Raw genomic sequence first — 25100 nt, forward strand, 5'->3', positions numbered from 1 at the left:
TGAAAGCTATTAAATTTTCAGTGAAAAGCAGACAAAATTAAAATCAAAAGTAGAGTGTACTTATAATTGTAATGTCTAACCAATCATTTTATTTGCTCAAATTGTTTACCCACAGTTACGATTATTATTAAAATATACTTTTGTGTTGAACTGAAGAAATGATTTCCAAACATGGTCATGTACAAGAATTACCTGCGGGAACCTGTTAGATGTGCAGATTCCCAGGCCCCCTCCATGGATTCTGAATCATGGGTGTGATCGTGGGGTCTAGGAATCTGCAAGTTCAGTAAGCTTCCCAGGCAATTTTGATACATGTATCCATAGACCACATTTCAGAATCATTTCTTAGCAGAACACTGTTTGCAGCAAAATTGTGTAAATCTGGATGAACGCTGTGGATCACTGGTGCCAGACTGAAATGGAGTATTGATCTGAGTCTACGTATGTGTACACCAGCCTATTAGAGAGGGGAGTTGACTTCCCTGAGGGGCAGCAAATCTGCATTATGTCTGTATTGGCTGGTATTCATGATGCCTGATCTTGTTAGAAAATAAAAAGTGTCCAGGTACTTGAAAAAATGAAGGTGCCATAAGGTTTTTCTTTTCTCCCTTTTTCTTCTGCTTCCTCCTCTTCCTCCTTTTCCTCTTCTTCGCAATATTCACTGACCTGCATTTGGCATTTTGGGTCGTATTCATGTGCTATACAGTTCATGCTTTCATCAGGCCTTTCAACAGTGAAAGGACAGGGGCAGCAGGAAGAAGGGACCATCTGTTACTTTATCAGGTATCTTTAAAAACGAAACGTGCAGTAGGAGCCACATTAATTCACTACTTTCAAGTCTGATGTCAGGGAGAGTAGGGAAGTCTTCCTGTAATGCATTTCTTTGTGCCTTTCTAGAGATAGATATGTGTCATCTGTCATACAGTGTTTCTTACCACCTTAGGCACTGATAAACCGCCAGGTAGTTTTGTACAGTTTTTCTATTAGAAGTGATGCTATGGTGTGGGGGTGGGGCTTACTGGCCTGGTCCCCACTGTGATCGATGACGAGCATGGCAAGACTGGCAGCTGTTGTCACAGTGGTCCTGGAGCTGAGGAATAACATTTTCCCTTGAGTACGTTAGAAGAGTTGTGTAGTACAGAGCTCATGACTGTGGGGTCTTGTACAGGGTATACTATTAGAAGTGAACTGACTTTGCCTTTGGGTCAAAAGACTACGGTGCTGCATCTGTACCCCATGGCCTGGGGCTTTGAAGATGGGTGCTGGTTTTAACTAGACTGTGCTGCTCTGCCTCTTCTGAAAAAATAACAGAGGCTTCAGTAGCGTCAATATTTTAGTCCAGATCTTGAGTATGTAGTTTGATAATTTAAAAAAAAAATCATGAAGTGAGAGTCATGAAGAAATGTATACTGTAGATAGATTATAATGCAGAACCAAAAAGCCTAGTTGGAATCTTTCATAAAATTAATAATATATTTTTGAACCTGAAGAATGTGTCGAATATACTTGAAAAAAATCAATTTCCGGTTGCTCACTTGGGGAATCAAAGATGTCTTGTTCACTCTTGTACCTTAAATTTATGTGGTCAAATGTTCCTTATTGCCTTTTTAGTACTACATTTCTCTCTTTGTTTTCCACAGACATGATGCAGTTATTATCTCAGGAACTGAAATGTCCAAACAAATCCAGAAAGAAATACGGCAAGGTGTGGACTCTTGGATTTCCTTTGGGAACAGAAGGCCTCACCTCAGCGTCGTTCTAGTGGGTGATGACCCCGCCAGCCACACCTACGTCAGGAGGAAGGTCAAAGCGGCCGCTGCTGTAGGTGGGCGTGCGTTTTAGTTGTGCTTTTTCCTAAATAATGTTTTCTGGTTTCACTTCAAAGTGTGATAATTATGAATGAAAATTGTCAACTCAGTGCTATTCGAATAACATGTATTATTATTATTATTAGAGATTATTTAGTTACCAAAGTTTATTTTCATTTCTTATTCTTTTTCTTCAGATTTTCTTATTGAATCAATTCAGTGTGATTTCAGATCCTATGATGAAATGTGAGAGCAACACTTTACATTTAAAGGGCCTGTTTTTGTCACATTTGCTTTAATCTCATGGTAAACCTGGCCAGTGCACTCTGTCCAACTTGGCTTGGTAGTGGCGGTGGCAGTATTGGTGTTTTTATTCTCTTTAAATCCACTGACAGTAGCTTATCGGCAATAAACGCAATTTGCCACATGGGGTCCTGGACTAAAGAATGCATGTGAATCATGAGAAAACATCTGCACTATTTGAGAAATCCCTTCTGATGGTGCTTCGAACATCATTTTTGTAGAAGGACCTTTCCTTCCCATGGGACGGGAGCAGAGGGAGCCAATTACACGCTGTAAAACATCACTAATGGAAAAACACATCTTTGTTAGTCGAGTGACTTTCTGTACTTGTTTTTCTTCCAGGTATCTGTAGTGAGATCATTCTAAAACCTAAGGACGTTTCTCAGGAAGAACTTTTGGACATAACTGATCAGTTGAACATGGACCCAAGAGTCAGTGGTATATTAGTTCAGTTGCCACTGCCAGGTACATAATGCTCTTCTATGTGTCTGGTTCGGTTAGGAGCAAGGACACCTTTCAACATTATATCCTGACACCTCAAGTAATTTATAAAATATGTTCAGAAGGGGACTAGCTCTTGTATTAGCATATAATAGGTGACAATTTCTGAATGACTTACATTTACAATGACTGAAAATTGTGAAAGAAAAATGTAGGCTTTGGCAACACGTGCAGTTCTGGCTTTGCACAGCAGTGCAAGAACATAGAAATGACTATGTCTGCTGCAGCTGGTCAAAGCGATCTAAATAAATCAGTGGGAAAATAGCTATTGTTCTGTGACCTTTAAAATTTTTCTCAAAACATCAAAAACTCTCTTACTGTGGTTTGCAAATGTATAAGGACATGAAAAAATAGTAAAACTAATATTAAGTACACTATGATTTAAAACATTAGAAACACTGAGAATTTAAGTGTCTTATTTCATCGGCAAAGTCTTGTCAAGAGGAGTTTGACCTTCCTTCCTCTCATCCTATAACTCTTCATGTGGAACGCTTGCTCTTTTCTAAGCATCTTTTCTGTGCCTTGGTGAGTTGAACTGTCATATTCCTTTCCAAGTTTGGATCAGCTTCTGTTTTGTCCTTTGTACTTTTGAAGTCATGAACTGTCTCTGAGAGTTTCTTTAATGTGAGGTTTTATTCTGGTGTCACTTTCTCTGGGGTGTTGTCGTCCTTTTTGTCACAAGCACATTCCTCATTTATTTGGATCTGTTTGTCCTCATTACGTTCCTGTGGCTGCGTAGCTACGTGGCTTCAAAGGGTGCAGTGTCAGCATTCTGGGGTCATGGCCTACTTCTTGTACAGCCCGTTTACATTCAGGTAGAAATCTACTGAAGCAGGTTTATCTTGTTTTTTACGTTCATGGTTCTTACCTTTATGCTGGCCTAGGTCTCTTCTGTCTTTGCTGTGCCACCATCAGTTCTTCTGTTCACATCTGCTTTCACTTCCAGAATCATCGCCTTTTATTTCTTCATTGCACTTCATCTTTGCAGGCTCATTCCCTCTTCTGATTATCCGCTTCTGTGAAATGTCATGTGAGTTTATCACTGGGAGACAAGGAGGCAGTATGATTTACTGTCTGTGTTTGAACTGAATAACAGATGTGCCGTGATCAATCACCGACAGACTCTGAAAGAAGTGACATGTTAGTCACTGATCATGATGCGCATCTGTTACTTACATAGTGATTTGTGGACCAAAGAGCTGGCAGCGCTTATATAATCACTCACAGTTAATATGCCATGATAACTGAAATTCAAACTGTGTTGCTGGAAGACTGGTGGTGCTTGACTGAATTGTGGCTCTGAAATTCGTGCATATTCAATGAGCAAAGCAAGGATTGCTTGAATATTATGGATTAGGGTAGTTTGGTGCAGTTTTGAATTCTTGTGTAAGTTTGACTTGCAGAAAGTAGAGCTGTATGATGGTATTACTTAGGATCTTTGTATGGTATTAATATTTTAATTTATGCAATAATATAACTTACTGTCTCAGTGTATAACATTTGTGCTATTTAAATTACAACAAAAACTCACATTTTTAATTATTTTCTTTTGATATGGCGGGATTTAAAAAAATTAAAAAATTGGAAAGGATCTTAGAAGTTATCAAGGTTCCCCCCAAGAAAAATGCTTCTGACAGATAATACTATAGACTCATCATGTTAAAATTAGCATGGTGATTTATCACTTACTTTTACAACTATAAAAGGCATTCAACATGTACAGCACACTCATTTCATATCATAGGAAGTTAAGGTCTAGAAAATATCAGGAGTTTAATTAATATCACAGATCTGTCCCAAAAATTTTGGCATTTGGGTTTAAGCCCAGTTTTTGGCTCATGCAAAACAAGATCTTTTTTTTTTTTTTTTTTGGTACTGCATTTGTCTCACAATCTTCTTCTTGTGGTTTGCAGTTTTTAAATTTCCTTCACTTGTATTTGAAATACATTCAGATAGTTATAAAAACATGTAAACATGTAAAAATTTTCCAAATATTTGGAAATTAAAAATTAAATTCATATCTGTAAGAAATTTTACCCCTTTATGGGCAATATTCTTTGTTGAATTTATTAGCAATTTGCCACTAGATGGCACTGTTGATCTCTCTGTACTGAAATTTCTCAAGTCTTGTGTTTGAGAGTCAGAAGCATAGAGCTAAAGGGATATGGTGATAAAAAAATATCTGGATTCTCTGAGAAACGACAATTTTATATCTAGTTGAAAAGCCAATAATATACAAAATAACCAAAATTTACTATGTCAGGCATTTATGTCTCAGGCACTTTACATTATTGATTCATTGAATCCTCATAATAACCCTATGGAGGTGGAGCTATTATTATATGCATTTTACTGATGAGGGATTTGGGGCACAGAGAGGTTAGATAACTGCCCCTAAGCTCACAGAGCTGGTAATGGAGCTGGAATGTGAGTCCAGGCAGACTGGCCCCTCATTCCATTACCATTATGTTACCACTCTCACCGCATGTCAGTGTTAGCTGGTGAGTAACAGGTGCTACTACGTGGCAGGTGTTCTTTTATATGGATAATTTTATTGAATCCTCAAACAGCCTAGCCTTATGTGTAGGAATTATCTTCTTCATCTTACAGATGAGGGGACTCTTCTGTATTACTTAACCTATTCACCTACATTACACTGGGATATGTAATTTGGTTAATAGAAAAAGTTGGATAAAGTAGGAAATCATAAAACAAGGCATTTTATCTTAAACATAGCATTATAACATAAAACATTTAAATATTAATTCACCAATCTTTTGATGTAGGTTGTCGGGAAGGAAGAAATTTTCCTCTTCCCTTCTAGTTTCTTCTGGCTGATCTAAGAGTTAAATAGATATGAGACAGATTAACATGAGGAAAAGAAACAAAAGTTAATAACATGTGTACATGGGAGAGACCCAGGAAAACTGAGTAACTTGCCGAAATGGCTGAAGCCCTCACCTTAAATACCATCTTCAGCTAAGAGAAAAGAAGGCATTGGTGGTAGTGCTTTGGGACCTTAAAGGGGAGGAAGGCAGTTCACCTGCAGATGCAAAAACAAATGTTTGCTGGGCCACGTAAGGACAATGGACACAAAATGGACTCTGATCTTCAGACCCTGCTGAGTTTTCCCCACCACCCCAGCCCATTTTCTTTGCAGTTATCTCTGATGGTAGCTCTATTCTGGGAACAGGTCCTTTATCTAGATTCTTTAGGCAGCCAAAGGGGAGGCAAAAAGACAGACTTACTGAGTCTTCTGTTTCTTAAAAATAATCAGCCTAAAATTATCCTCATGCCAAAGAGACATTGTGGGGTGGCAAACTGTGCTTCCCTACAAGGTCCAAGACTCTTTGGAAACTACTGTTAGGAATTTTGCACTATCTTTTGGCATTAATAACACCTATGATTCATTGCCTATAATTTTCAGTTTGAGGTAAAAATATCTAAAATACATCTGTATTTTTAAAATGTCTCCCAATCTTAATAGCTGTCTTGCTTTTATCTAAGTCATTATTAATTCTTTTTAGTTCTCAAGAGTGTTTCAAGAATATTCAAATTAGTCTTCATAGAAATAATTGTTTGTTTATACTGTTTTAAATTAAATTTCATAATTTACTGTGAAAGAACTGGCAAAAACAGATGAGAAATACACACAACTGTCTCTTGATTATCATGAAATTCAACTGGTAGGAGCAGGAGTAGCTTATTAACTACTTTCTGATATTCTTTCAGCAAGCCCCGGGCATCAACCTGCATATTTTAAGAAGACATGGAACTCATTAGTCATTTTGGTAGATTGTGCTGGGGAGGGGGAAATTCTCCCCTCTTCTTCTCTTGAGTTCTTGTGGCTGGACTAATACACAACACAAATAAACAGGAGATAAATAAACTTTTAAGAAATTTTAATTTATGCACATGGAGGTCCCACAGACATGTGACCTAGGAAGTGGCCAAAGCAGGCAGCTTTTATACTTTTTAGACAAATAATACATTTGTGAGGAATTGACAGGACAAAGAAAATTAGGCCTTGGGTGCTTAATTCATGAAAAATCTAAATCTAAAAGCTTTCTAAGACATCTACTAAACAGAATTTGGGCTTGAGGTGGTAAGTTAAAGGCGTCGCGAGCTTTATTTACATAGGATTCTTGCCCTGAATTCCCTGTCTCTGGCAACAAGGGTGTCCTACCCCCAGATGCAAGTGTGCCTTTCAAGTGAGATTTATTTTCTCCTTTCAAGGGGACAGAGGAGGGTCAGAGTGTCCCCTCTTACAACGGCTCTTTCTTAAGTAACAAATTCAAAATAATTAATGTGCCATTGAGGCATATTTTTGGGTGGCCTACCCTGAGCCCCAACAGTTGGCTATGTGCAAGTGGGTTGAAATAGCCTCTCCTGTACGTGTCTTCTAAGATTGTTACAACGAAATGATGAGCAAATGAACAAATGAAATGATTCTAGTCGATTTTACCTCTAATTTTTTGTCATTCGGTTAACATCTGGATTCCACATTATTTCGTGATAGAAATCGGAGATTATTTTTTACAATTAGGACAATATCTTAAGCAAAAGAAATTGTAAATTAGAATTAGAAACCTGATGTTGGAGGACTAGCTTGCATAAGGATTAAAGAGAGCATACAAGCAGTTTCCATGCATCTCATTTGGATACAAAGCAAAGAAATGAGAGAGAATTCTGTTCTCCATTTGGTGATAATGAGTCTGTCACAGGCTTACACCCATGTTTATGCTCAGGAGCTGTGTGACTCTGGTCAGGACTGGAAGTACTGAGGGTGCAACTGTGCGTCCACAGTCGTATGGCCTGTCTGTCCTGTAGCTGATCCTACAAAGAGGGAGAAATAGAGCAGTCATATGAGGTTGCTTCCCTACTCCTGCACGACTGAGCACAGATTCTGTCAGTATCAGTAAGTCGTCATCATGTCAAGGCCAGAATGATGTCTGCTATTCACATTATATATATATTTTTTCTCCTAATTAGGCATTATTTGCTTTTAGCTTTTATTGAGTTATATCTATTAAACTGATATTATATTAAGAGTAATATAATTTGTAGAGTATGTCAACCAAAGAAAAATACACAACGTAAAAGTTGAGAGTTAAGTTTTATTTGGGAACATTCTGAGCACTACTGCCTGGGAGACAGACTCTTAGCTCTGAGAAGCTGCTCAGAAGAGGTACGGAAGAAGCTAGGATATCTAGGAGTTTTTGCTGGGGGAGGGGGGTGGGAAACATGTAGTTGAATATCAAAAGCTTACTGCTAATCACAAAAACCAGACATCGCAAGTGAATGACTTTAGTGGTTTTCTATGGGAAGATGCAAGAGTCTGGGCTCACTGAAATTATTCCTTAGCTATGCATCTTAACTATCTAGCATCAGTACCCGGGACACAGAATGTTTCCTGTTTTTCTCCATCCTGAATTCTCCTCAGGGCACACTGTCAGGCAGGGGGTGGGGCAGCAGCAGTGGCTGCTGGCTTGATGGTGGGCAGCAACTTTATTTTGCTAAAATGCTAGGCAACATTCCCTTCCCACAAGTATCTGTATCAGTACGTACTGTGAAAAGTAAAGTGGGAATGATGATCTTTAAAAGTTGGGGACCAGTGACATTCTTTTCAGACCAAAGTAACGAAAGGGGAATTATAATATCCACAAGCTTGAAACACACTGAAAATTTGCTATAAATATTTGTCGTAGTGCGGGATTTGGCACGGGGTGAATTTGGTTTAAAAGGGTTCAAATTATATGAATTATATGAAAGCATTCAGATGTAAGCCTAGAAAACAATTATCAGTCAATTCAATTTGGATGCGGTGTTTTATGACTACTGTTCCTTGACAGCTATTACCATTTATGACTGCCAGCAATATTCAGTAAGTAATGTAACACTCAGAGCAACCCTCAGTGGTAGGTACTTTTTTTTAAATCCATGGTTTATAGTCAAGGAAACTAAGTGAGCTGAGAAACTTGTGTAACGTCACGGCAGTAGCGGGTAGCAGAGCAGTGCCAGGAGAACCAATTCTGGTGTTCTTTCAGTCTTCATCACAGTCCTACAGCTGAGACTGCAAGTCAAGCACCAAGAGATGCTTACCCACCCCTTTTTATTTTCTTGCTTTCTAAGAAATCTACTTCTCCTCTATCTCTGGGAACAAAATTTATTAGGTCGAATGGGAAAACTTAATCTAGCTTATCTATCTTTTTCTAAAATTGTTTTTCAAATGTTTCCCTTCAGTTAGTTTGAAACTTTTGAGGATTAAAACTTCCAATTTATGTAAGAGGATTGATCAGAGAAACTAGAATGAAATATAGGATTAAAGGATTAAATACAGATACGGTGAGTAAGAAGAGTTAGAATTCACAGTGTAGATTTAACAAAGATAACATTTTCTAGTAATTAGTAGGCATAAAAATGTGGGTATTGACCTAATTAGGGCATGCAGATATGTGCATTTGTCTAAAACCTGATTCTTCATTTGGAGGGGAAAAAAGGGCCTTGTCTTGATTGCTTTTCTTGAGAGATTATGAAATTTGTGTATGCAGAATACTTACTACTCTATGTATAATGTTCTTCAACAGAGTAGGAAATTTTCATCACCCTAGACTCCATTTTTGTAGAGCTTTTTTTCCTGTTTATTTCTAAATGGTTTCTAAATTAGACTTGACCTTTGTTATAGCATTTTTACTCCTTTCTCTAGGGAGGAACCCCAGTTCTGTGACTGAGTGCACAGAACAATTCCACATAGAATATTTCATTACTTTTTAGTAATGTGTTTCTTCCACTAGACTATTAGTTTCACCAAATCAGGGGGGGATTGCAGTCAACGTTTTATTCCTGAATTCCACCCTGCATCCTGGTAGATTCCTAGTGAATGTTATTGCTGGAATGAATGAACCCTGTAGTTTTACAGTCACTGCTTTTGTTTCCCCCTCCGTTAAAGTTTCATCCTTCTACATATTCTTCTACATCTAAGAGAGTAGTATGTAAGTTCTGTCACTGGTCAAGATTTGGCGAGGATCTTACACCCCAGACCCTAGAAAGCTTTCTGTAGCCCTAAGTATTTATTATACAGAGAACACGGTAGGATAACATTTTATTACTTGAATAGGGCTTTAGCCTCTGGCCTCTTAACTACATTGGTTATCTTTTAAACATACCAGTGCTGACTTCTTTCCCACCTTTAGGTCTTGGCTTAAATGCCACTGCCTCAGAGAGCCTTTTTTAGCCACACCCTCCGAAATTGTTTCAGTTCTGTCAATCCCTGCTTTAGATCTGCTTTTTTGTGCAGCAAACAAAGTTCTCGAAACATCCACATATCCCCTTACATTTCCCAGCTTCTCTTAGCAATTAGGCTGGGGCCATGTGACTTCTGGCTCCTGGACTGTGAGGAGAAGTGACTTTTTTTGAGCCATTCTGAACTGAGATGGTTAAAAGCTACGTGGCATCCACCCCTACTTCTCTTTTTGTTGCACTAATCCTGGAAGGTATGTATTATAGATGATTGTCAATTACAAGAAGGAGGGAAGTGGGAATCTTAACAGAGGTTACATGAGTAAGAAATAAGTATCCTTTCACAAGTGATTGGGATTTCAGATTAAAATTCACAAATGTGATGAAAACTATAAACCCACAGATCTACAAGCTCAACAAACTCCCTGCCCATGAAATATGAAGAAAACTATACCAATAAAAACACCATAATCAAATTATTCAAAACCAGTGTAATGCAGAGAAAAAATACTGAAAGCATCAAGTGGGGAGAAGTCACATTACATACAGAGGGATAAAAAGAAAGAAATAGCAGATTTCTCATCAGAAACAATGTAAAGTAAGAAGACAATGGAGCATCTTGATCTTTAAAGTACTGAGAGAAAAAAAACTGTAACAATGACTTCTATACTCAGTGAAAATATCTTTAAAAACAAAGACAAATAAAATATTATTTTAGATATTTAGGGAGAATAGAATCCAGACAGAGCTAGGGAAACAATCACCAGCAAACCTACACTATAAAAAAATATTAAAGGAAGTCCTTCAGGCAGAAAAAAATGATACCAGATGAAAATATGTTTCTACACAAAGGAATGAAGAGCACTAGAAATGATAGCTATGTGAGTAAATATATATGATATTTTTCTTATTAGTAAAATAATTTTAGGATGTAATTGGTATTAAACCCCAAAGAAAAACAATTTAATGTGTGGTTTATATTCTAAAATTACCAATACCCAAAAATAAGCAAATAAATAAAAGAAAGGAAAACTACAAACTAATATCCTTCATGAACATAAATGCGAAAGATACTAACAAAATTTGAGAAATAAAATTCAACAATATATAAAAGGGATTGTTCATCATGACCAAAATCTATCAAGACTTTTATTCCAGGAATGCAACATTGGTTTAACATTGGAAAGTCCAACAATGTATTTCACCACATTAACCAATTAAAATGAAAAGTCATGTGATTATCTCAATAGCTAGAGATAAATTATTTGATAAAATTCATAATTGATTCCTGATAAAAAGCTGTCTAAAAACTAGTAACAAAACATAATCAAAGATAAGAAAAATTTGCAGCTAACATCATAGTTGATTATGAAAGACAATATTTTCCTCATATGATCAGGAAGAAATTAAGAATGTCCATTCTTAACCATGTCTATTCAACATTGTATTGGAGATTCTAACCAACACATAAGGCAAGGCAAGAAAAAGAAAATTAAAAGCAGATAACATGATCATCTATGTAGAAAATCCAATGGAACCTAGGGGAAAAGAAAGGCTATTAATACTAATGAGTTTAACAAGGTTAGAAGATACAAGATTAATATGCAAATATCACTTGCCATTCTGTGTGTTAGCATCAGATATCAGATATTGAAGTGAATAAAGACATTTAAGTTGCATCGAAAATATAATATCTTTAGGCATAAATTTGACAAAAGATGTGAAAAACTTGTACATTGAAAACTACAGAACATTCCTGAGAGAAATTAAAGAAGACCTAAGTAAATAAATATATTGTATTCATGGATTGAAAGACTAACTAGTGTTAGGATGTCAGTTATCTTCAAATTAATTTGTAGATTCAAGACAGTCTCAATGAAAATCTCAGCATTGTTTTTTGTAGCAGTTGACAAAACTGATTGCTAAATTCATATGGAAATTCAAAGTACCTAGAATAGTTAAAACAGCTTTGAAAATTAGTAACAGTGTTGAAAGGTTAATACTTCCTGATTTTAAGACTAATCAAATGTCTTAAAATCAAAAGCAACAAACTTCCAGATATAAAATAAGTCATGGGGATATAATATATGGCACGGTGACTAAAGTTAATAATACTGTATTGCATATTTGAAAGTTGTTGAGAGAATACACCTTAAAAGTCCTCATCATAAGAAAAAAAATTTTGACTGTGTATTGGAGGGATGTTAACTTATTGTGGTGATTATTTTGTAATATATGTAAATAATGAATCATTATGTTGTACACCTGAAACTAAACTATATGTCAGTTATACCTCAATTAAAATTTTTCAAAGACTAATTATAAAGCTACAGTAATTAAGACAGAGTGGTACTGGAATAAATAGGAAAACAGATGAATGGAAGAAAATTTAAAATCCAGAAATAGATCTATACCTATATCAACAATTGGTTTTTGAAAAGGGTGGAAAGATAAATTAGTGCAGAAAGGATGTGCTTTTCAATAAATGGGGGCTGTTGCAATTGGATTGCATAGGAATATGAAACAAGAACTTGATAAATTAGATTTCATCAAAATGCAAAACTTCTGCTTTTCAAAAAATATTAAAAGAATAAAAAAAGACAGACTAGAAGAAAATATTTGCAAAGCATATATTTGCTAACATATATATGCAGAATATATAAAGAGCTATCAAAAATCAATATCAAGAAAATAAAAACAACCCAATTAAACAAAGCCCAACTCTAGCCAGAACAACATAAATACTCTTGTCCTTATAACAAGAAAATGCTGGACAAACTGAAAATCAATACTTTTCTTGACCCATCAGAGAACTGAAGTTGCAGGGCAAACCACTATCCCAAAATCTGGAGAGACAGGCAAATCCAGTTACAACCAAGATCTATTTACCTGTAACAAGATTCTGGAGCCATAAACTGATTGGAATACTTGAACGTAATTTTGATGAATTTCTGGAGATTAATGTGTATTAGCATGAGAGAAACTCCTAGGGGCCATTGTCTTAGATGTGGCTTCCCCCCCCCCCCAAAAAAAACACAAAGCATGCCAAAAGACAAAGAAAAGCAGTCTAAAGAGACAAAAACCCCATTAGAAACAGATTCACATATGACACAGATTTTGGAGTTATTGGGAATTTAAAATAACTGTGATTTAACATGTTAAAGGCTCTGGTGGAAAAAGTGGGCAATATGCAAGGACATACGGGTAATGAAAGAGAGATGGAAACTCTAAGAAAGATTCAAAAAGAAATGCTGAAATCAAAAACACTCTAACAGCAATGAAGAATGCTTTGTTGTAGCTCAGTTGTAGACTGGAAATAATCAGTAAGCTTGAGAATATGCCAATAGAAACTTCTCAAATTGCAATGCAGAGAGAAAAAAGAAAGAAAGAAAAAAAATGCAGAAAAGACCATCTAAGAACTATAGGACATTTTCAAAAGGTGTGACATACAGATGATTGGAATATCAGGAGAAGAGAGAACAGGGCAGAAGAAATATTTGAAGTAATAGTAGCTAAAACTGTCCAAAATTAATGGCACACACCAAATCAACACCAAACAGGGTAAATACTGAAAATGGTCAAAAGATATGAACAGTCACTTCACCAAAGAAGAAATACAAATGATACATAAACACATAAGTAGATACTCAACAGTAGTCATTAGGGAAATTCAAATGGAAACTGTAATAAGATACTACTACACACCTATTAGAATGGCTGATACTAGAAAGATAACTGACCTTACCATGTATTGATGAGGATGTGTTGTTGGTGGGAATGCAACATGGTATACTTTGAAAAAAGATTGGCAGTGTCTTAAAAATTTACATATATGTATGTATAATTGTCCATCCATTTCATGTCTCTGTATTTACCTAAAGAAAAAAAGATGTATGTGTTAACACAAAGACTTGTATATGCATGTTCATAGAAGCATTTTTTTAACGGTCAAAAGCTGGAAATAACTCAAATGTTCATCAACAGGTGAATAGATATAAATGTGGTATAATCTATACAGTGGGATATTACTCAGCAATAAAAAGGAATTAAATATTGATGCACACTCCAGCATGGGTGAATATCAAAATAATTATGCTGAGTGAAATTATCCAGACAAGTGAAAGTACATACTCTATGGTTCTATTTATATAAAATTCTATGTACTGCAAACTAACATATAGTGACAGGAAGCAAATCAGTGGCTATTAGTCGGCTTGGGCTGCATAAAAAAATATCATAGACTAGGTGCCTTAAATAACAGAACTTTATTTTCTCACAGTTCTGAATGCTCGAAGTCTGAGATCAGGGTGCCAGAAGAGTCAGGTTTTGGTGAGAGCTCTCCTGCCTTTCAGATGACTCCCTCCTTCTCACATGACAGAGAAAGAGGAAGCTCTCTGGTGTCTCTTCTTATAAGGGCACTAATCCCATCATGAGGGGCCGACCATGAAGATTTCATGTAAACCTAATTACACACCGTTACATTAAGGGTTGGGCTTCAACACATGAATTTGTAGGGGGGACACAATTCAGCCCATAGCAAGTGTTTATAGGTGGTTGAAGGTGAGGGGACAGGAAGGGATGAGGAAAAGAGGCATGTGGAAACTTTTCAGGGTGGTGTATGTGTTCATTATCTTGACTGGGGTGATGGTTTCATATATATATATATATATATATCACAGCTTATCAAATTGTACACTTTAAATATGTGCAGTCTGTTCTATTCAAATATTCTTAAATGAAGTTGTTTAAAAAAACAAATCTATTAGAAATACAAATAAATGCAATAAAACAATATGGAAAGGAAGCTGAGGGAATGGCAGGCACAGGATGTTTACTGCAGGCAGGAGCAGGAAATGGGATGACTTAGTGGGTGAAATATATGATTAATCTATATGAAATATAGATTACTGTCAAGGCCATAACTTTTGTTTGGGGTGGTGGATTTGCATGCACTCAGCTTATTATTAAAAATAACTAATTAATTATTTTAAGTTGTATTGTGCTTGGAATAGTACTGAGATTGTGTCATAAACCATGACTTATGAATCAACCAATTTATGTCGTTAAGGTTTATTCAAAGAAAAATGGCCAGATTCCAAACACTATTTTGTTCAAATCCTTTCTGACATGATTTGAGTGTTAACATAGAAACAAAGCCAGCCCCATGATATCCTTTATCTACTTAAAAAAATTTCTGATTGTTAACGTTTTTACGAAAGAATTCGCATGTAGGGTGAATAAAATGGAAGACTATTCTCCTGCATGTGGCTTATGATAACCACATGATGGCGGCATAGAGCAAGCAGTGATTTTTCAAAATGTTAATGGTTTATACTGGAAGCCGAGTAAATCAGTTTTATAAGACTTACATATTAGTGGGATTGGTTGGTCTCTGTAGGCACATATGTCTCTCCCTATTCACTCCCAGGTGCAAACCACCCCAAGAGTTATTTCAGTCACTCAGATCTATAGACTTATGTCTTTTTGAGCAGCTGCTATCATAAACAGGTTATATCATGTAACTTGAGATAATTTACTTCTCAAAGTATCTTCAAAATCCAGAATTTCTCAGGACAACAATAGTTACCTCTTTCCTTTTTCATATTTTTTATTTTTCCTTCATCATGATACCTATTTTTGAGTGCATTTGGCTTTGCTAAAGAATTTACCAAAATCAGAAAGTCCTTTGAAACATTTGGATATTTCTTTGTAGAAAGTTTGTCAAGAAATCTATTTATATGATTGCTCTCCGACCCTCTTTGTTCATTTACCAGTTGAAAAAATTTTTACCTAGAGTCCAATCTATATATGAGTCTCTGATAGTCACTAGGGGGTGTGAACGAAAAATACTGCAAACCTTATCAGTAAACAAAGAATGCTGAAGCCATCAAGTCATCAGCGGCTGCCGCCACCCCGCAGTGAAGACAAGCCTGCAGCCTGGCTTCTGCAGCCACTCACAATGGTGCACTCTGAGGGCACTCAGAATAAGAAAGGACAGGATACTGGCCCTAGATAGCTAGATGCTTGTCAAAGGAATGAATTCAATGAGCCCAAATGTTTGCCTCTTCCCGTACATAGAAAAGTACTAAATTCTTTAACTTGAGATGCCCGTTTTTCTTCAGGTAACAAGTAACCTTTTATTGTTCCAACTACCTGGTCTTTGTTGTAAAGCTTCTATATATCCTAGCTCCTCCCCTAACTCTTCGGAGCGATCTGAGAGGCTATCCTCCCAGCTCGAGTCCTCCCAGCTTGAGTCCTCCCAGCAAATAAAACATAACTCTCCACTTTCAGGCTGTGCATTTATTTCAGTCGACAGGGGAAAGGTTAGTTAGAAAACAATTTGCGACTAACTGGCCTTGAGAAGTTTGCAAAGTCCCTAAAACACAGCATCTCTTCCCTATGTATAAAAGAAGCTCATCAGACATGCTCACTTACCTATTTTCCTCTGGAATAGACACTGCTTCGAGTGCAGTACAATGTATTTGACAGAAGCCACTGTGTATACAGTCTAGGAAACCAACAGCTTAATAAACCAGAATGTCTTCAAGCCTGACTGGGGATGTCCTGTATCATTTCTGTGGCTTTATAGGAGAAAGAGGTAAGGAAAGGTGGAGGGCCAGGGCCACACCTTTCTGGCCCAGCGGACACCTCCCGCTCCACCTCCAGGCTCTGCTGTTTTCTCAGATGTGGGGGTGGAGTGATACAGTGAGAGTAGTCACTTCATATTCCCTTTTTGTCCTCTCACCCCTTGATGATGAAATAATTCTTAAATGATATTAGGCAAGTGGTAAGCACCTTCTAAGTATTTTCTGTCAGAAAACATTCATGTAGAACCCAGAGGGTGTAACTTAAATATTATTTATTGGTTTGAGAACAGTGAACATAGTTTCCAAAAGCATATCTCTCATTTACTTCTAGTAAATAATTAACTAATTGAGAGACTACAGCTAAATAAAGGCAGACTTTTATTTCTTTAGAATGTAAGCTCCAGAGGGTAGGAGATTTACCTGTTCGGTTCGCTTATTTTTCCTAAACCCTTGGAACAGTGCCAGGCACATGGTAGACACTCAATAAATATGTATTATAAATATATAAATATCTCTTGAATGAATAAATGAGTGAATTTTCAGGGACCTTATCTACACTTATTCAGAGTGTGGGCTTTAATGTATAAGCATAAAGCTTTGCCTGAGATTTCTGATTTTTCAAGTCCTGAAAGGAAGAAATAAATGATAAACAAACAAACAAACATGAATCTTTACTTTAAATATATATTGGAGGATAAAAAGTACCAAATATCTAATATTGTAGATGCAGCAAATGAAGACTTTAATGAAAGCCATCTTTGGTTTTTTGTCATATTTGAAAAAGAGGGATGTCAGAGGTTGTAGAAAGACCATTCTAATTGTCTCCAGTTGTCCACTCATTTGTCTGTTTCTCAGTCTGTAAATCAACAGTAATAGTAATAATTTATTCAACAATTTCCAGGCACTGTTCTTTGTGCTAGGAGTACATCAGTGAAAAAAAGAAGTTTTTGCCCTTGTGGAGTAGTAGGAGAGACAGACAATTAAAAATAAACATAATAAATAAGCAACTACTGTATATTTATTAGAAGTTGATATGCTATGTGAAAAAAAAAAAAAAGCAGAGCATGGTAAGAGCATCAGATGTTCAGGGATACGTTGTATTTTTATTCTCCCCTCAATATTTTATTATGAAAAATTTCAAACATTCAGAAAAAAGAATGATACAGTGAACATACATATGCCCACAACTTAGATTCTGTAATTAACATGTTGCTATATTTGCTTTGTTACATCTATCCATTTATTTATCTAATCATCCATCTAATTTTAAAAGCGTTTAAAAAAGAACAAGTAATGTACCTCTAAAATGCCAGTGTGCATATCATTAATTACACTGTTTCCATGTGAAATTTACATGCATTGAAATGCACACATCGTAAGTGTGCTATTCTATAAGTTTTGAAAAATGCAAATTCTCATTTGACTTAAATTCTTATCAAAATATAGAATTTTTTTTTCAGCTGAGAGAGTTTCCTTGTGACCCTTCGCAGTCAACCTCTGGCTACTTTTCATTCTCACCCTTAAGTTCTCTGTTCTGATATTTTTTAACAAGCATATTGCCCATTTGAATATCTTACTTTGTAAAGTGCCTGTTTAAGTATTAAGCTCATTTAAAAAAACTGAATTATTTATCTTTTAGTGATTGAGGTTTGGTAGTTCTTTATGTATCTCAACACATGTTCTTTGTCAGATACATGTTTTGCAAATGTCTTCTCCCTATCTTTGGCTTGCCTATTCATTTTCTTAATGGTGTCTTTCCATGAGCATAAAATTTTAATTTTTCTGAAGTCTAATTGATCAATTTTTCTCTTTCATTTTTTTATGCTTTTTGTGTTCTTTCTAAGAAAACTTTGCCTGCACCTAGCACATAAATTAAAGTTTTCACCTAGAAACTCTTCAGTTTTATCTTAGGCTTATAAACCATTTCCAATTAATTTTTCTGTATGGTACTATCAAGGAGGTAGAAGTTTTCCTTTACCCTTCTAAGTTCTTCTTCTGGCTGGTCTAAGAATAAAATTGAGATGAGACAGATTAACAGAAGAAAATTAAACAAAAGTTTAATAGCATGTATACATGAGAGAGATCCAGGAAAACTGAGTAACTCACCAAAATGGCTGAAACCCTCACCTGAATGCCATATTCAGCTAAAGACAAAAGAGGATGTCAGGGGTAATTGTTTGGGACCTCAAAGGGGAAGAAGGCAACTCACCTGGAGATGCAGAAGCAAATGTTTAGTAAACAAATACTTGCTGGGTGTTGCAGAGACAATGGGACACTGAGTGGACTCACATGTCTAGGCTCTGTCTAAAGTTTCCCCCAACATAGTTAGCCTGTATTCTTTGCAGAATCTGGTGACAGCTCTATTCTGGAACAGGTCTTTTATCTAAATTCTTTAGGCAGCTAAGGGGGAGGTAAAAATTAATTCTCATGCCAAAGAAACACATTTTGGGGTGACAGATGTTCTCCTTCACAGTCTGAAGTAGGGACTGTGGCTCAGTTTGGTTATTTTCTGTATGGCTGTCAAGTTGTTCAAGTATTATTTCTTGAAAAGACTTTCCTTTTCCCATTAAATTGCTTTTAACACCTTTGTTAAAAATCAAACTGATTGTGTAAGTTTTAGTCTAAAGTTGGTCTCTCTCTTCTGTTTCACTGATCTATTTGTCTATCCCTACACTAATACCACACTGTCTTGATTACTGTACCTTTGTAGCCAGTCTTAAAGTCAGGTATTCTAAGTCCTCTAACTTTGTTCAGTTTCAAGATTTCTTTGGATATTCTAAGTCCTTTGCATAGCCATATAAATTTTAGAATCAGTTTGTTGGCTTCTGCCAAAAAGCCTCATAGGATTATTTTTAAGATAACATTGAGTCTATAGATCAATTTGGAAGAATTGATATCTTAACATTATTGAGTCTTCCAATTCATGAATATGGTGTACATTCCATTTATTTAGGTGATCTGCCAGCAATGTTTTGTAGTTTTCATTATAGGTATCATCCCCCAAATTTTAAAATTTACTCCTAAGCATTTTATGATCTGTGAGCTATTGTAAGTAGAACTTTTACAATTTCATTTTCTAGTAGCTGCTGCTTGTATACAGAAATACAATTGACTTTTTTATATATTGACTTTGTACTCTGTGATCTTGCTAAATTCACTTTATTAGTTCTTTTATTGTTTTGTAAATTCTTCAGAATATTCTGCATGAACAACAATCTGTGGCTAGAGAGTTTTACTTCTTTTTTTCCTGATCTTTGGGTTTCTTTTTTCTTTTCCTTATCTTATTACACCAGCTAGGATCTTCAATGAAACACTGAATAGAAATGGTGGGAGTGGGCACCCTTGCCTTCTTCTGATCTTGGGGGAAAGGTTCAGTATTTCATTATTGAGTATAATAGCTGTAAATTTTTGTGTGTGAATGCCTATCATATTGAGAACTTCAAGCTTTGCTTTGCCCTTGGTGAACCACAGCTGCAATCTGTCCAGTTCTGTTAGCCTTAGATGGGCTTCCTGGAATTTGCCTCTTGTGTGTGTTGTTCAAAGGTCAGTCAGAGATTTGGACAGAGTTTATAGAAACAATTTGAGTCTCCTTTCTGCAGTTTTTGCTTTTGCTGGATATTTTCCTTTGATTTCCAGCTTCTGTCGTAGCCCCAAACTTCGTTGTTTGATTCCTCAAGCAAGTAAAACTGCAGGGTTCTATCCAAATTCTTCCCAAATCAGAAACTCTTTCAGTGACATTCCATTCAGATGCCCGCCCTCTTCCAAATCTGTCTGCTTCTGGTAACTCTCCAGGGTTGTCAGTGGTTGTTTTAATATAATTTTCCCAATATTTACAGTTGTCTTCTGTTGAGACGTTTGGTCCAATATAAACAACTTTAACATTATCAGACATGGAGCCTACATTTTTAAATAATGTGGTCAGAATAGTCCTTAACAGAGAATGTGGAATTTAAGCAAAGATTTGAAAGATGAGAGGGATTTAGCCGAAGTGGCAGTTTTTTTTTTTGAAAAGCCTCCAGGCGGACAGAAGAGCAGTAACCAGGGTGGGAAATGCCTGATAGTTCCGAGGAAAAGCAAGAAGAGCAGGATTTTAAGGAGAAGAGTAGTGTGATCAGATACGCATTTCTCAAATATAACCCTTGCTATTTTGTAAATAGATTCTATGCATGCAAATGTAGAGGCAGAGGATTACTTAGGAGGCTGGGCAATTCACAGGAGAGATAGTGGCCACTCAAACCAGTGTTATCAGTGGCCGTGGTAAGACTGGTGAAGTGCTAGATGTTTATGAAGGAAGAGCCAACAGATTTTTCAGTGGCTTGGATGTGGCCTGTGAAGGAAAGTGAGGTTTCAGAATGACTCCAGGTTTTTCTAGCTTATAAAACAGAAGGATGGAATTCCTATCAACCAAGAGAAGGCTATGGGTGAATCAGTTTAATAAGACAAGATCTGTGCCCTAAAAGGCTCATAAATGAGAGAGATACTTAAATAACTAACAGGATCAACTAACTGGACTAATGTGCTAAGTACTTTTGATAGCAGTTCTGTGGGAGACCAGAGAAGAAAAGAAACATTTCAATTTGTGATGAGGGAGCAGGTGGTAGTGTAGCAACATAATAAAGAATAAATAGGATGTGAAAGAACAGGGAGGAAGGAATTGGTAATGGAAAAATAATCATGAACAATAACCCAGAAATGCAAAAATTAATGCTAAGGGTTTGGGTTTGGGAATTGGGTACAGTTTGGTGTGGCTTGAGTTAACGATGTGTGATAATGATGGTTGGGAAAGAGATGGTGCACTGGAAGAGAGGAAAGTAGAGGACAAAAGAAAGTAAGGAACATATGACTTACTATGCTGATGAGCTTGCACTTATCCAACAAGCACTGGGGAAGTGGAAGAAGGTACTTTTAAACAGTAATGTGAAAATCCTTGGGTGGAAAATAAACCAGTAATTTTTGTTTTTTTTTTTTGTTGTTGTTGTTGTTCCTTATCCGAAGGCAATTAAATAAATAAATCACAAAAAATAAATATTCAGTGTTGAGTTCTACAGTGTGGTCCCTAAAGGTATTCCCTGAGCTGTTCTGTTGCAGTGTTATGAATTTAATTTGATGACTCCTTTTCTGGCATGATTTAATGACTTCTCATAATATTAAGTAGATGGGAAAAACACAAAGTGAATAATGCCAGGTTCCCCATTCATTTGGGTAAGATATTAAGTGGTTAATTGTTTGCCAGCGTATTCTATGAATTGAAAATGTTTTATAAGCCTTTTGAAAAAACTAATGCTGTTGAGTCTTGTGAATGTCTTTTCTTTTCAAGTCAGGGTCCCCAGGAGTGAGGTATCAGGGGACTTTCCGTAGCAGTCAGTCAAAATCATGAAATATGTTTATTTCTCTTACTCACACAACAAAAGGTGGTATTTGCATGAAATGTTTAATGCTTTTTTGCATGTGTTTAGACACGTGTTAGTTACTCTAGGGATGCTGTTGTCTTTGGAGGCCTAGAAGAAACAGTACATTCCTTGGGGTATTTTAGGATTGTCTTAATCAAATTAGATTAGATTAGAAGGGATAGGAGCCCTTTCTCATTTTAATGTTTGAGTGGTATTTAAGATGACTAGTATTTATGATTTCTATGTAATACAGACGTTTGGGGGCAGAAAGATGTGGATTTTATCTGGACCCTCCTCTTAGTAGCAGTTTGAGATTGGCTGAGTCTTACTCTTTGAGTGTCATCTTTAAAATGGAGATGATACCTTTTCTACCCCAGAAACTATGAAAATAAAAGGCGAAATCTATGATGGTAACATAAACATTATAAAGCACTATTTTAATGTAAGATATACTAATTTATATTACTCCATACACTTACATAATATAATAGATAAATTTATAAAATAGAATAATAGATTACATAATAAAAGGTACATCTTTCCTGACAAATGATATATGTGAGATTTAACCCACTGCTGAGATAATACAGTTACATAAAAATCACATATGAATTGGTTTCCTTGATTTTCATGATCTTTAACATTTTTAACCTACTACTATCGGTTATTTTCCTTTTAGATTAAATATTCAGCACACGAATAATCCATTTTCATGTGTTCTCTACATCACACCTTTTATATATCCACACATCTGTCTTTGAAACAAAATTACTTAATTAGCTTAAGATAAACTTGTTCTAAAATGGTGATCAGAGTTGAAATTTAAGAAGTACAGAAGAGGACAAGTCTGTAATTATCAGTTTCTAGTGCTTGCCTCCAAATTTTCAGATGCTTACATTTCTTCCTGTTTCAGCTGTTGCATGAGATGAATTATTCATTACAACTTGATGTTATTTTTAGTGAATAAAGCAGCACAGACCAGTGGATGACGAAATTCAGATAGCTCAGGCTTATTTGGTAAGAGGATGGCTCTCAAAATCTACAAAAGAGCCTTTGTTGGATTCTTTCAACCATACATCTATTGTTGGCTCAGATATACATTAGCCAATTTTGAACTTAAAAATAATTTAAGCCATAGCTCAATAATGGAGAGTTCAATTACAGTTATTTCTTTTTTAATTTACAAAGCTTTTGATGTTGTTGTAAGAAATGTCCATGGCATGAAGCTTCTGCCTGAGTGGTAGGTGTCTAAAAAACGAATCATCACCATCATCATCATCATCATCATCATCATCTTCATCCTCCTCCAGATTAAAAAAGGAACCACTGTTTTTGTCCTCAAATAGTAAGTTAAATATGTAATTCTAAAAAATTAAGAAGTTTTACTAGAACCTGTACAATCATCTTATAACTTCAGAGAAAACAGGTGGAGGCCTCCTCTGCTAGGACATCACAGAATGAATACAGTCACCGAAAGTGACAAACAGTCCATTGGAGAGATATTCCAAAGGCCCACTTTCTATTTGAATATGATTCATATTATGACTTTTATGTACATAAAGGACTTTGCTGGTCTAGTGATGGTGAACTGGGTCTGTCTGAAGTGAGATGGCAGTAGTGGCACTTTTAGAATGCAAAAGGTCTAAGGCATAAGGCATAGTCCTTTGAAAACAATGTGAACTTGGGCTCTGATAATGTTTTTGAAAAAATATGTCTAAATGGCGTTCATTGAATAATGCATTAAGAAACTTTTATGTAGCAAACATACCTTTATTTTAATATTTTAGGCACATGGGTTAATTGTTGGGTTTCCAGTAACCTAAGCTACTCTGCACAGAATAGTATTAAGAGCCTATTTTATATTTCTATACTCACTGCTTTTCAAAATGAGATGATTGGAATCTCACATCTCATTTGATTAGTTCATTACTCATGTTATGTTCTTTTCCTTTCATAAAGGAAACCATATATTTTGGATTCCAATGTACTGATGCTTCAGGAAAATAACATGTATGTGTGTGTTATTTGCTTTTTGTTATGTCATTTGGGAGGAAGCTAGGCATTACTGAAGTTATCACTATTTTTAACAGTAACAAAGCCCTTTTAATCTGTAATGCTAGAAATATTCAATAGAAACCTATTTGTGGAAATATATAGGAAAAACATAGATTTAAATACCTAATCTTATTGAGGCAAAGACTTATCACCTGGATGTTCCCAGATCTCATTGGCATTGTTTTATTTCACAGATTTTTCTCTTTCACTGGGCCAGCCACTTCTGGTTCTGGACTTGCATAAACTGTTATAGTGGTTAATTACAGCCATTGGTCAAGGGCACTTTGGCTTACTATTTTGGTGGCAAGAAAGGGGAGAGAGGATGATTTTATACATTAACTGAAGCTGAACCATAAGTGATCTGGCTGTAGGTGCTCAGATTTAATTTTCCAGGTTTTCAAATAGATAACAATGATAAAATTACATCAGTTTTACTTACGTTTCAGACCATGTGGATGAGCGGACAGTATGCAATGGAATTGCCCCTGAAAAAGATGTAGATGGATTTCATATTATCAACATCGGAAGACTGTGCCTTGATCAGCATTCTCTCATACCTGCCACTGCTAGTGCTGTTTGGGAAATAATCAAAAGAACAGGTTGGTCTACGGAACATGAGTGCTAAGTGCCAAACTGAGGATTTGTGCATCGCCTTGATGGAAAGAGTGAAAGAATATAAGCCATAAAACTTCAGTCTATAGAAACATATAAAGTCATAGAAGTCAAAGAATAATATAAAATAAAACCAAATGAAGAACATGTGGCAGGTTACAAGTGAATGCTGTTTTATACTTTAGGGAGTGAATTTTCCAAATAGTACATTTGTCTCCCTACTTTCAAACTTTAAATTTAATGTATTTTGATGTACATTTTTCAAAATGTATTATGTTTTTCCTTACTTTTCAAAACAAAATGTGCTGAACACTTTTGAACCATCTCTGATGACCTAGGTTTTCATTATAAACACTTGCCCTTGAAATGCAGTCTAAATACAGTAATGCTCCGACAGACCCTCGAAGAGGCAGGTGATGGTTCTTAAGTCTCCGTTACTGTCATTTCCATTTCTGGCAGCATTTCCTCCTTTCTAATCTGCCGTTTTCTAAGTGAGAGAAAAAACTTCCAAGGGAAAGCAGACCCTAGAATCATACTCTTAGAATGTTAGTACTTGGAAAAACCTTAATTCTAACTTCTTCATTTTACTTAAGAAGAAATTATGC

General features: G+C 36.0%; 1 protein-coding gene and 1 long non-coding RNA gene across 5 annotated transcripts in view; one reads left to right on the plus strand and one right to left on the minus strand.

Moving 5' to 3' along the window:
• Nucleotides 1-25100, plus strand: part of MTHFD2L (methylenetetrahydrofolate dehydrogenase (NADP+ dependent) 2 like) — a 115390-nt gene that overhangs the window by 14095 nt on the left and 76195 nt on the right. For 3 of the 4 annotated variants that reach the window (XM_031470582.2, XM_031470606.2, XM_064485402.1), the window contains 3 exons: nucleotides 1641-1825; nucleotides 2454-2576; nucleotides 24330-24482. In XM_031470582.2, the coding sequence (XP_031326442.1) occupies nucleotides 1641-1825; nucleotides 2454-2576; nucleotides 24330-24482 (461 nt within the window). Of the gene's footprint in view, nucleotides 1-1640; nucleotides 1826-2453; nucleotides 2577-24329; nucleotides 24483-25100 lie in introns of those variants that run through there. The other variant, XM_031470631.2, reaches the window with a different exon arrangement.
• Nucleotides 11121-24412, minus strand: LOC135321205 (uncharacterized). The gene is made up of 3 exons (XR_010380770.1): nucleotides 24323-24412; nucleotides 13597-13726; nucleotides 11121-11389 (listed from the first exon to the last, which is right to left on the minus strand). It is a non-coding gene; the product is annotated as an uncharacterized LOC135321205 (long non-coding RNA).

This window comes from Camelus dromedarius, chromosome 1 (genome assembly GCF_036321535.1).
Source record: "Camelus dromedarius isolate mCamDro1 chromosome 1, mCamDro1.pat, whole genome shotgun sequence".
Lineage (NCBI taxonomy): Eukaryota > Metazoa > Chordata > Mammalia > Artiodactyla > Camelidae > Camelus > Camelus dromedarius.